This window comes from Trichosurus vulpecula, chromosome 1 (genome assembly GCF_011100635.1).
Source record: "Trichosurus vulpecula isolate mTriVul1 chromosome 1, mTriVul1.pri, whole genome shotgun sequence".
NCBI classification, from domain to species: Eukaryota; Metazoa; Chordata; class Mammalia; order Diprotodontia; family Phalangeridae; genus Trichosurus; species Trichosurus vulpecula.
Genome location: NC_050573.1, coordinates 257,588,997 through 257,602,463, shown reverse-complemented (window position 1 = coordinate 257,602,463; position 13,467 = coordinate 257,588,997). Strand labels below are relative to the sequence as shown.

General features: G+C 38.2%; 1 protein-coding gene across 5 annotated transcripts in view; it reads left to right on the top strand.

Annotated features, from left to right (window-relative positions):
- Nucleotides 1–13,467, top strand: part of NOL4 (nucleolar protein 4) — a 455,220-nt gene that overhangs the window by 115,170 nt on the left and 326,583 nt on the right. For all 5 annotated transcript variants that reach the window (XM_036762303.1, XM_036762298.1, XM_036762279.1 and 2 more), the window contains 2 exons: nt 10,231–10,342; nt 12,026–12,138. In XM_036762303.1, the coding sequence (XP_036618198.1) occupies nt 10,231–10,342; nt 12,026–12,138 (225 nt within the window). The remainder of the gene's footprint in view (nt 1–10,230; nt 10,343–12,025; nt 12,139–13,467) is intronic.

The following is a 13,467-nucleotide window of genomic DNA, read 5'->3' as shown; positions in this document are numbered from 1 at the left end:
TGTATGGTAACAGCAACATTGTAACATTTATCAAATGTAAAAAATTTAGCTACTCTGATCAAGACAATGATCCAAGACAATTCCAAGGGATCCAGAATGAAAATGCTATCCACCTGAGGAGAGAGAACTGATGAACTCTGAGTGCAGATTAAAGCATACTTTTTTCACTTTCTCTATATTTCTTATTTCTCCTTGGTATTTTTTTTTGCAACATGACAGATTTAAAAATATAATTTTCATGATATCACATGTGGAATTGACATATTGCTTGCCTTCTCATTACGTGGGGGAGGAGCAGAAGGGAGGGAGAGAATTTGGAACTCAACATTTTTTTCAAATGTTGTTGTTAGTGTAGGGTAAACTCTCCCACAAATACACACAGTGTCCAGGGGGAAAGTGAGCTCAAACCTAAACCATGAAAGTAGAGAGGCATTTACATGTGGTACGTGTGTGGCAAAAGCAACTCAAAAGTCTTAGGACAGGGGATTTAAAGTTATTTCCCTCTTTGTAGAGTTCAGATGCAAGTCTTTTAGAGTGTTGTGTTTTTGCCACGCAGATTTCTCAGTTGATTCCCCAGGCTATACTACTAACATATAACTACCACTATACATACCATACCTTGGTTAGCCATTCCTCAATTCACCAGTTGCTCAAATTCTACAAAAAACTTAAATAAGACCTTCCAAGTGAAATCAACATAGCTTCTTGTTGGGGTCCTTACCACCCCAACTCCCAGGCCTTTGTCCAGCAAAAGCCTGATCTCGCAGACAATGAATGAGGTGGGAGGCAAGATGGTGAATAACTCTGATTTATTCAGATTAGCAGCAAACTTTTATATCTTTGTTTACATAGGCACTAGGGCCACCCTGGTTCCTCCTACTCTCCTCCTCTCCTTTTCCCATACTCTCCCAAGATTCCCTTGTGGTCAGGCAAATCCAGGCAAAGAACCGGAAGTGCCATGTGGTCAGGCAAATCCAGACTAAGAACTGGAAGTGTCATGTGGTCACAAAGGCGAGACCCTTCCTTCTGACTCCATCTTGTTCCACTCTTACCTCAGACCCCTGAGTTTACATCAGCATGCCCTGGGCACGGAGGACCAGCAAGGGCAAGGGTTGGCTCTAACTCGCCCTGTTATAGCTTCTGATAGTGGTGACTTGAGTGTGAAGGTGGGAAATGGTGTGGATAGGGAGAATTAGGGAATGGCTTGGAGATAGGAAGACCTGGGCTACTTCTGACACTTTTTAGCTATGTTGCCCTGGGAAACTCATTTACTCTTTTCCAATTGAGGACATTGGCAAAATGTTAAACCTATGATCCTCTGCAGAAAGTTCACTTGTAGATTATATAGAAAGTTTGTCCTTCTCTATCATATAACTGTCTTTGAGAAAAGAATTAGGTATGGCAAGGGTCACCCACCACATCCTGGGCCATCACCAGTCATCCTGATTTTTGTCTTGCCATTGGACTTTGATGATTCTAGAGGAGAGAGTATAGCTGATGACTTTGCACAGCTCTGCCTTACTCAAATCCAATTCACATGCAAGACAAGATATTTCTCTTGTGATGTCATTGGTCCTCTTTGAGAATGAAGGACAAACAACAACTCTCTGTAGTTCAAATCTCTCCTCTGCTGCCAGGGGTCATATTCTATTAAATTTTCTTGCTCTCTTGAGGATCTGCCTCTCTGTATCCATGTCTTTTTGGAGTGTGAGTCTCTACTGAGCACTGGAGGAAATTTATCCTACCATTCAAGTAGCACCCCCCCCATCTTCAAAGTTACATGACTGATGATAGAAAAGGAGAGATAAAGTCCCTCTTTGCCCTCCTTCAGTGGTCTCTTCTATCCGTAGTTTTTAGCTTAAAATGTCTTTCTGCTGACATTTTCCAGGGTTTCGGAATTTGAAGCCCACAGAGATATGGCTAAGTTGTGTGCTTAGCCAATCGTATCGTTCCCTTCTTGACTCAGAGAGGTGTTTATACCTAATGAAGGGATCACAAGATGTGATCGTTTGTTAATACATTAAAACATCATCATGTGGGATTATATTGTGTGACAGCCTCAAATGAGTAGGGGTGGAAGAATCATCCCCCCAACTCCACCCCACTTACTATTGCATTTGTAGAAATCTAGTGCCTAAAAAAGAGATGACAATCCTTTTCTACTCCCCCCCAAAATTACCCTTCCTACTTTCAGTTTTAGATTCTACTTTTTTTTCAGCCAAAGAAAAACAAAGTTTATTAAAACTCTGCCATACTGGGTAGGCCCTTAAGGGATCTCAGCATTAGCTAGACTCTTAAAGAGTCTGAGCATTTGTAATGCTTGTATTGACCAGCGGGCCAAATTGAATCTGAGCACCTTCATGGAGACAAGATGGATCTCATATACAGAAAGACTGTGAGAGGGATCTAGAGGTGGCCAGTTAGTCTGGGGTGATGGAAGGAGGGGTCCAAGGAGGATCTTGAGGGGGAGTGTAAGGAGGATCTTGATGGGACTGGAGTGACTAGAGGTCAGATTCCAAGAACCAAGAGAATGGGATTAAGGGTGGAAAGTAACTGAAGGCTACCTGGAGATAACAGACAATGGAGGGTTAGGCTAGGTTAAGGGTAACAGAGATTTGGGCATATGTCTCTACACCTCAGGTGCATGCCAGATCAAGTGGGAAGATTCAAGGAGAGTTCAAGGGGGTTCCCAGAACCTATACCTCATCATTGCCTCCTCAAACAAATGGGATCCAAATTATTTTGGGGTAAGGGACAAAGGTCTCAGCTTCCAAAACTGCTTCCTACTGGCAAGGGTGTAGAGCTGTTCCTGCCTTGATGGGTCCCATTCCAGGGGTACATAGTGTGAGCAGTCATCTGGAAGTTGATGGCTTGGACCCTGGAGGAGACAAACCTAAAGTTTTCCTGATTCCCTGGTGCTGAGAGAATTGAGAGAATTGGGCATATGCTTCTGGATGAGGCATCTGTCCTTGTCCTCTATGCTTCAGAAGGTGTCCATAGCCTTGAACATAATAACCACTGGTCCAAGAACCTTCTAGGCTTGGCTGGAGAAGAGTGAGGTTAGCAGTTTCCCAGTCTCAAGGAACCAAAATGTTAAGGTTTAGGGGTGCTAGGACCCCAAAATAGTGACATGTGGTTCCTTCCCAAATGAATTTGGCCCAAGCCTTCTTTCAGCCAAAGAAAAACAAAGTTTATTTAAAATCTGTCTCATTGGGTAGACTTTTCAGGAATCTCAACATTGGCTAGGCTCTTAAAGAGTCTGAGCATTTGTAATGCTTGTATTGACCAGCAGGCCAGACTGAATCTGAGCTAGAATCAACTTTTTAGAAACAATACTAAGAAACTAGAGCACACCCAGAGGTTGTTGAGGGAGTAGTTAGGACTGTGGGAAATAGGGATTGATTGAATGAACATAGAATATTTAGCTTGAAGAAGAGAAGGTATAGAACAAATGGGATAGCAACCTTCATTTATTCAAATGCATGTCATATGAAATAAGAATTAGGCTTGTTTTATTAGGACTCAGGGGACGAAAATGGGAAAAAAATTAGTGTAAGTTGTGGGAAAAGTAGATTTGGTTTTTATATTTAAAAAAAGATAGTTCCTAATAATTAGAGCTCTCTAAATGTAGAATTGACTTCCTTAGGGTATTGTTTCTTTTCTCACCTTAAGGTTGGATAACAAGTTCATGGAATGTTTTAAATGATATTTCTCATTAGGTGTATGCTGTACTATATCACCTCATTAGATTCTACCTCTAAGATTCTGGATTTTTTTCTACACATAGCCTGGACAGTGGTATGTTTTCCCTGGAGACATTGGTTTTTGTTGTTGTTCACTTGTTTCAGTCATGTCTGACTCCTTGTGATCCCATTTGGGTTTTCCTGGCAAAGATACTAGAGTGGCTTGTCATTTTCATCTCCTGCTAATTTTACAGATGAGGAAACTGAGGCAAACATAAGTTAAGTGACTTGCCCAGGGTCACACTGCTGCTAAGTGTCAGAAGCCAGATTTGAATTCAGGAAGATGGGCTATCCTGACTTCGAGGCCAGCACTCCATCCACTGCACCACCTAGCTGCCTAAGGCATTGATTTACCACCCATAATTATAGTGTTACTCTATTTAATTTGAAAAAATTGGAGTCGGAGTCAGGAAAATCAATGCCAAGTACCATCACTAACTTATTATATGAACTTGGGTGACTCAACTAAGCTCTTTGTACATAAGTTTATTCATCTGTCAGAGAGTGCTGCTAAATGCTAACACCAGTTATTCCACAGAATTGATGTGATGATTAAATTAAATAATGGATGTGTACAATAATTGTACAAATGTAAGGTATTGCAACAAAATCCTTTCTGTGTTCTTTTAGGAAATTCTGTGTGTGTATACACACACTATATACATAGGTGATTATATATATGACATATGCATGTACACATATAAACATATACACATATTTACATATATATAGATATATATACGTATGTATATTTAGCCTTGAGATGCTCAATAGGTTAGTGTCATGTTTTGCTTTTTAATTACTAGTGTTAACTTATTAGTTAGAGAGAATTTGATGATCTTGTCCCAGTCATTTATTTCCATATTTATTTCTGTCATAAGCAATATATAAGATAGACAGTAGCATATCTCTTGAATAATTGCTAGTGCCAAAACCTGAAAAAAAGCCACCAACAACCCAGAAATAGTTGATTATAAGATGTGATAATTCAAAAATTTAAGAATAGCACATTTATTTCTTCTCACTCCCCAAATATGAGGGTATTTGGGGGGTGCGTAGTACTGTCTGTGCATCGAATTTTAATTCTTATGTAAATTGCTGCTACAGTGTAAGGTACAGAAAGTAGTTGCATTTGGCAAGAAGATATGTGCAGGTCAAGGAAAGATACTTGTACATATATTTTGATACTTTCGCTGACTTGATGGTTTCATTTGTATGGGTATTTCTTCTGCTGATGAAGAACCATATCACTTCATGTCTTCTCTTTCAATGAAATTCTTTTCTAAGTTTCCCTACAAATCTTCCAGAAAGGCTTTAACCATTGGTTGTAGGTCCACATTTTTTTCTTTTAATTATCGCTTGGATAATCCACCCTGACAATGCTTTACATATAGATTTTGGAATATAAAACACCATTGGTAACATGCTATAAACTAGACCTGGAATTATGTCAGATGCCACTAGGCCCTGGTGCTCGGAAGGTTGACGCTGGTGGATCACTTAAGTTCAGGAAATCTGAGCTGCAGCAGGAATGAGCCAATCAGATGACTTCACTCTCTGGCAACAATATAGTGAGCCCTAAGGAACAAAGGGTCATCAACCTACCCACAGGGGGCCAAATCAGCCAAGGTTGGAAAAAGACAGCCGATTAAAGTTTCTCTGCTGATCAGAATTAGAATGGCCCATGACTGGCTGTTGTACTTCTAGTTTGGGTGAGCTAAAAGACCTGGTCTCAAAACAAAACAAAGCAAAAATGTATGTAGAACACTCATGCCTACATACCACTTCTCTTTCTGTTGCTGTTTGGATTTTTTTAACCACTATAATTATCATGTGTTCATCACATGTGTTCTATGATTTGTAACCATGAATAGCATCATCATTAAAAAATTAGTATGCACTGCAGAACCTCAAGTGAAAGTGGATGGCCACACTGAGGGGTGGTGGTAGGGTTGGATGTTGTAATTGTGATGCAGAGGTAATTATTGTTCAGTTACAGGTTGGACTTCAGGGGTGGGGAACCTATGGATTCAAGGCCACATGTGGCCTTCTTGGTCTTTGGCTGCAGCCTTTTGACTGAGTCCAAGTTTTACAGAACAAATCCTTTTATTAAGGGAATCAGTTCTGTGAAGTTTGGATTTGGTCTAAGAGCTGCACTTGAGGACTTAGAGGGCCACATGTGGTGTCAAGGCCACAGGTTCCCCACCCCTGGACTAGATGGATTCTGCAGACTCTTCTAACTGAAATCTTGTGATTCTATAATTTTGTGAAAAGGATAGATTTTTTTTTCCCTCAGAGACAGCCAACCAGGGTAATTAAAGGCATTGTACAATTTTCCAAATGCACACTAACCTGATATCCTCCTCCTCAATTCCTGGTTCCAGTCAATATTCTGTGATGCTTATCCAAAATACACATAATGGTGAACTAATGTCAAAATCTGTATGAAAACCACTTAGTGCCTGTCAGATTCTCTGCAATGTGTACTTTTTTAAAAATCCACTGTAGTGATTGTGTCAATATTGCAAAACTTTTTGAATTATTGTTCCTTCCTTCTACACCTTATCTATGAATACACTTATCTATTCTGTTGGGAGTAGAATAGGGAGGTAAAATATATTTAAGAAGAGTGTCATTATAGTGTACCTCCTAATTTATCTATTACTGACCAGGGTGCCAACTTTTCTTTCTATTACCCAGGCTTGCAGTCTAGGTGTTATCTTCCTGTCCTCACACTTTCCCTCCTCCTGCAATACCATATTCAATTAGTTGTTAATCCTGTCAAACCTAGGCTGGTTCACTCATCCATATATACATAAGTGCATGCATATATATGTATATTCATACACATGCATGTCCACACGTGTAGTGTATATGTATGCAAATATACACATACACACAAACATACAGTTATATATACATACATATAGGTATATCTATACATATATGTTTATATGCATATATACATACATACACATATACACATACATATATGTGTGTATATGATTTGTATGTGGATCTGTCCTCATAACATCTCTCGTATATGCCCCCTTCTCTTCTCTGACACTGCCATCACCCTAGTACAGGCTCTTCTTATCATCTCACACCTAAACTACTGCAATAGTCTGCTAGTTGATATACATGCCTCTTCTCTTTCCCTCTACTTCAGTCCATTCTATACTTAGTTATCAAGTGCAGTTCTGACCATGTCACACACATCCCCCTCCCCATTCAGTAAATTTAATTGGCTCTCTGCTACCTCCATGATCAAATACAAAATCCTTTATAACCTGCCTCCTTCCTGCCTTTCCAGTTTCTTACACCTTACTCCTCTCCACATATTTCTTGCTGTTCCTTGCACACAAAAGACACTCCATCTTCCACCTCTGAGAGTTTTTACTTTCTCTTCCTCATGCCTGGAACAGTCTCCCTCCTCATCCCCAACTCTGAGTTTATCTGGATTCCTTTGCATCTTTTTAATCTCAGCTCAAGTCCCACCTTCTGCAAAAAGCCTTTCTTAGTCCTCCTTAATTTTAATGCCTTCTCTTAGAGATTACCCCCAATTTGTGAGCTCCTTGAGGTAAGGGACTGGTGGTTTGTTTTGTTTTTTTCTTTCCATATATCCCTAGCACTTAGAGTCCTAAGTACTATGTGCCAGGCTCATAGTAGGTGCTCACTAAATGCTAGTTGAATTAATCTGACTTAATTTTTGATCATTTTTTTTCTTCATATGCATAAAGATGACCTGGTGTTTTAAAGCTAGTAATTCTGAGTCTTCATTGCAATGTTGCCTTATACTGACATCTACTCTCAGAAAATGGAAATAACTCTAAATCAAGAATTAGCCACATATTTCCCTCTTGATGAAAAATTGAGCAGGAGGAGAATTGGATATTTGCCAGATAATTTGTCTTTAAGTGTCTCTCCTTCCCTTACCATCCATATCTCTTTGGACAGGTCAGGAAGAATTGGTGAGGGTGAGTAGGGGGCAAAAGCCAGAAATACTGTAAAGGAATAGGAACCCTGGGATAGTGGCAGGTTAAAATGGCTTCCCAACATCTAGAGAAATACTTTCAAAAGAAATGCTTCTGTTAATCAGAATGGATATTGTAATGCCAAGATAGCCTCTTAGAATTAGTCTCACAAAGAACTATTTATTAAAAATAAACACTATTTTTTTCTTTTACTCCTCTCTAAAGCAACTAAAACAAAAGTGGGACCTTGCAGTTAGAGTTTTTATGTGTTTGACTATCATGCATATATTTTGCTAGCTGTAGGGCAAGATATGCTGGTGGGGGGTGGGAGTGTCATGATTGAAAAATGATTTAATGAAAAGAAATTAACTTCAAACTGTGCTAATGGTCAGATGAGTTATACAAATGAGTCAGGTCAAGCCTAAGTCTATTTAGAAAGAGATTCTGCAGAAAATATAGTATTGGGAATTATAAGAAAAGGCAAGTAGAGAAGAGGGTCAATGCCATTGAAACTAATGGAGCTACTCATCAAAATCCAGGCTTTACAAGTTCACTTGCTCCCTATGGAGGATTTCTTTTATATGTAAGTGGAACAAAGATTTGATAGGAATGCTTGATGAAAACAAATGGAGCATGCCTGTCAAACCCAGGGTGCTAATGAATCTATTGGTCAGCCCCATTAGTTTCAATGGACTTAAACTTAAGATATATTAAACTGTCATAAAGGCATATTGACTGAATGTATGTTGATGACAATTTTTCAGGTTTTATTTCTGAAAGAGATTTTAACATAGGCTATTGGATAGTCCAAAATTTACTCCCTTTTCAATGTAGAAATCAACTGAGTGTTGTATTTTCTTCTGTATAAAAGGAGAATGAAAACCTGAGCTCCATGTTTTTAAAATACTGAACGTTTCCTAAGACTTGTGGTAAAGTGTATTCAAACTCATCCTTCTCTCTCTCTCTCTCTCTCTCTCTCTCTCTCTCTCTCAGGCCAGGATGAAAAAAAATTAAAGCCATAGAAAAATTTTATCCTTAAAAATAAAGTCAAGATCAGAGGTTTGACTTTCAGGATTTGAGACAGTGGAGACTAAATTAACTATATGTAGATTGTCCATAGCAATTTTTATCCTAGACTGTTTTTCCCCTTTCATGCTCACTTTTCTTGACGACTTACACTTGATAGCCAGTGGTATGTAATAAAGAACTCAAACTAATTTTGTCATTTAATTAAAAAAACAACCATAGTAAGGTAAATGTGGGGCTTGAAAAAAATGGATGCCAAAGCCATTTTTAATGTCTTTTTAATTATCATTTGTTTGTATTATGTGCACCATTGTACCCTTCTATTAATGTGGACAATTGAAAGTTGACCTTATTGGTGCTAATGGAGTGGATGGACAGTAACATTGGATTATCTTTTGGTGCATAACTTCCCATCTTTTCTGTTGATTTTAAGTCCATGAGAATTTATAATGATAATGGTGATTACTTTATCTAATTTTAAAATGTAGTTCATACCTTTTTCAAATTAAATTTTTTTCTAACACTTCCTGCTTGTTACAGTGCTAATGATTTGATAGAAGAATGATGTCTGCATCAGCTTTCTCAGTAGCAGAGTCCTAGTGGGTGTCTCCTTCCATTTCATTTAGTGACATTTAGTAATTTATCATACATATAATGGTTCACTTTCACATTAGAAAGTCTCTACTTTAAAGAGCAGGAAAGTTGTTTGAAAAGTTGAGACTTACAGATTTGCTATGATAAGAGTGTTAGTATCTAACCAGCCTGATAGTCCTGAAATTGTGAGCTATCTATTCTTGGTGGTAGAAGGTCAGGCACATTTGCTCTGACAGAATTTATGATAGATCATGAACATAAAATATGAATATCTAATGTGAAATATAAAAAGAAGTAGATGACCAACATGTATTTCCAGGTGTGTCATTTTTTGTGGAATGGAGAAACTTTGGAGAAAATGTATTGACAAATGTAAGAGTTCTTATTCAAAAAAGATTTATCATTTCTTTACATAAAAGATTATTTTGCATGATAAAACAATGAAGATACTGTCATAGTGCAAACTTCAACAATTACTATTTCTGTTGAGACTCAATTTTTAAAAAAATAGAGGTTAAAACTGAGTTATTTTTAATGGTACCAGAACTATTAAAATATTTCAATTGGTGAATTTTTAGTTTTTGAGAAAACTACCTTAGATATCTGCAAACTATGAATTTTTGCTTTAAAAAATGCAGAACTATAAACAAAAACCCATGCTGATATGACTGATTGCCTCCCCCACCCCCATCACAAATTATCAATCATTAGGTGATACACAATCAAATTGGATAGATATTTCTTGAAATGATGCATGGTATGCAGTGCATGCTTTCATTGTGCTTCCTGCCATTATGATATAAAGTACCTTATTTGGAAATATAATGATCAGTTCTGTTAAATCATGTTCAATCAACTTATATAATAACACCTATATTTGTGAATCATTTCAGATTTCAGAGAGCTATGCCTTCCTACCGAGAGAAGCGGTGACACGGTTTCTAATGAGCTGCTCAGAGTGCCAGAAGAGAATGCATTTAAACCCAGATGGAGCAGATCATAAAGGTAGCTTCAGAGTCAAATACTGAGATGCAAAGTAATTTTATTCATCATACCAATTTATATCTCCTATTTTAAGTTAGGGTTCATAAAAAACGTGGTAGACTGGAACAATTCAACAAGTCAGATCATCTTATTTATTCCAGTTAGAACGTAGTGAATCTCAGATATCCACTTAAAGTGTAGCTCAGCCACACTTGTTTGTCCTCAGCAGAATATTGTATGCGGATCCTCTGTGAGAAATGGATAGTTTTTTTTTAAACAAAGATGTTTATATAGAAACTTAAAACTAGGATACTTTTCATTTGCCTGGGATACTTTGTATGTGGTCTTCTATGAGGGTGGAGGGATCAAATATATAACCTTTCTGGGTCCCTTCCATTTCACTGACTCCATACTTCTTAAGTGAATACATAGTATTCCGTGAATAAATAAATATTCACCTCAAACCTTTTCATTCTTTGGCTTTTGTTTTCATTCGTGGTAATCTAGATGTTTGTGATGTATAAATTGCTCTGTGAGATCAAGTTAATTATATTGAGAGATGCACTTGCCCTGATTTATCCCCTAATGTAGAGAAAGTTCCCAATTTGAGCTAGACCACTGATTTTACTGGTACAATGAGGAACCCATCAACTCTCACTACTAATTCAGATTAACACCTGCTTTGCAATTTAGTCTTAGAGATCTGAGAAATTAGGTTTCATAAGCAGTATGTGTCAGAAGTTGGCAACTAGGTGGCACAGTGGATAGAGCGCCAGGCCTAGGGTCAGAAAGACCTGAGTTCAAATGTGCCCTCAGATACTTAGTAGCTATGTGACCCTGGGCAAGTCACTTAGCCCCATTTGTCTCAGTTTTCCCATCTGTAAAATGAATTGGAGAAGGAAACAGAAAACCACTCTAGTATCTGTTGACAAGAAAACGCTAACAGGTCACAAAAAATTGGATGCGACTGGAACAAATGAACAACATCTGTCTGAGGTGGGATTTGAACCCAGCTCTTCCCAACAGAAGCCTTTTTTCTGTCTTCTGTGATACGCTGCCTCTTCAAACAGCATACAGAAATCCCCTACTCAGAAATCCTTTCCATCTTACACCAAAGAAGTGCATAGGAACCATGCTTCTATATGCAAACAGAGGGAAAAGGTGAACCTTTTTGTGCCACTAGAATAAGATATTTCCCATTATCCAGACAGTATGATAAACAGCATACTGTGGCAGAAAAGGTACAAGGCTTAGAATCAGAAAAAAAGTGTGAAGTGTGTGATAGCTGGCTGTGACACTTACCAATTATGTGACCTTCCAAAAGCAGTCAGCTGACTTCTCTTAATCTTAGTTTCCCCGTCTGTAAAAGAGATAATAATTCTTGTACTTCACCTGGCTATTGTGTGGAAAGTGCATTGTAAATGGTAATATGATATATTGATGTGCGTGATAATCAGAAAGCCGGGATATAAAGTACCCTGGTGACTTGAGAGAGTTAATGAATCACTCTGTGATAATCTATAGTAATTTGCATTTGGGAGAATCCGACTGATTTTTTTTCTTAAGAACGTTTGAGCAATTAAACATATGGTGTCTTGGAAGCCTACTCCAATAAGACAAATTGAAACTTTTGAGAATTGTTGAGCAAATCCAATGTGAAGCTATGCAATTAATCCACGTGCCTGAAAAATACTTTCATTACAGATAATGGGAAACCTCCTACTTTGGTGACCAGCATGATTGATTACAACATGCCAATTACCATGGCCTACATGAAGCACATGAAACTTCAACTCCTCAGCTCCCAGCAAGATGAGGTAATGACATTGAAATAGCTCAACCTCCTGTGTCATCTTCTAAAAATCATTACAAAATAAGTGTGGGCAATGAGAACTGTTTGTAGCAGCTGGGCCACTTTAAAAATTATAGCTATTTTTCAATAAAATTGTCTTACCAGGGGTCATACAGAAAGGAAAACTATTCAACTTAAAATGTGGAAGTGGACGAGCAGTCATATAGAGAAGGCCTTGCTAACATTCAGAAAGTTTACCTATATTCTGTAAAAGGTTCACCAACAGAGATCATGAAGCCAGGGTATACTTGTCTCCATGGCTTCCTCCAGGAGGATTTTAACCTCTTTCTCTATTCTCACTTCCATTGGGATCTCATCACATATCATGATTTCAGCCTATACACATGTATATGTTTGTGTGTGTAAACACACACAAACATATACATGTTATCTGCCTTGTTATAAATATAAATATACGTGTGTGTGTTTGTGTTGTATACAAGCACAGAGGCAGCTAGATTGCTCATTGAATAGAGTGCTGGGCCTGTAGTCAGGAAGACCTGAGCTCACATACAGCCTCAGATACTTACTGGCTGTATGACCCTGAGCAAGTCACTTAACATGTGTTTGCTTTAATGCACTGCAGAAGGAAATGGCGAACATATTTGCTAAGAAAACCCTATGGACAGTATTGGTTATTGGTGTTCTAGGGTCCACAAGGTCACAAAGAGTCAGAGACAATTGAGCAACGAACAGCATATAAGTATACATACATATATGTGTATGTGTGTGTGTGTGTGTTATTCAAAGCCCTACATTTCTGCTCCACATCTTCTCTAGGCCTATATCTTTCTCTCTGTAAAGTGTCTTCATGTGGTTACCTAAAATGAAAAGCTAAGAGCCATATAATCTCTACCCAGGCCCTTAATTTACCCTAGCTATCTTCTCTATTAATTTTAATAAAAATGGCCATCACACAGGAGTTTCCTTTACATTACAAAAATATTTTTAGGTTCCCCATCAAAGCCTTGGTTCAGACGTCCATTTTCTTTTAAATGGATAAAAGAAGTCTGTCCTTACTTGTAGTGTCTTCCTTTCAACACATTCAAATCATTCAGGAATACTGCAGTGCCTCCTGAGCATGCCCATTGTATCTGGAGACCTGGGCCTTGGAATCATAGAGACCTGTTCTCAAGTCCTGTTTCTGATATATAGTAGCTGGGTGACACTGGATGAGTCACTTTCCTTCTCTCAAAGACTAAATGCTACAGATAATTGGCGGTTTTACATTCCTAGGTGGGTATTCCCCACCAGGAGTACCCTACAAGCATATATATGCTTGTATATAAGTATG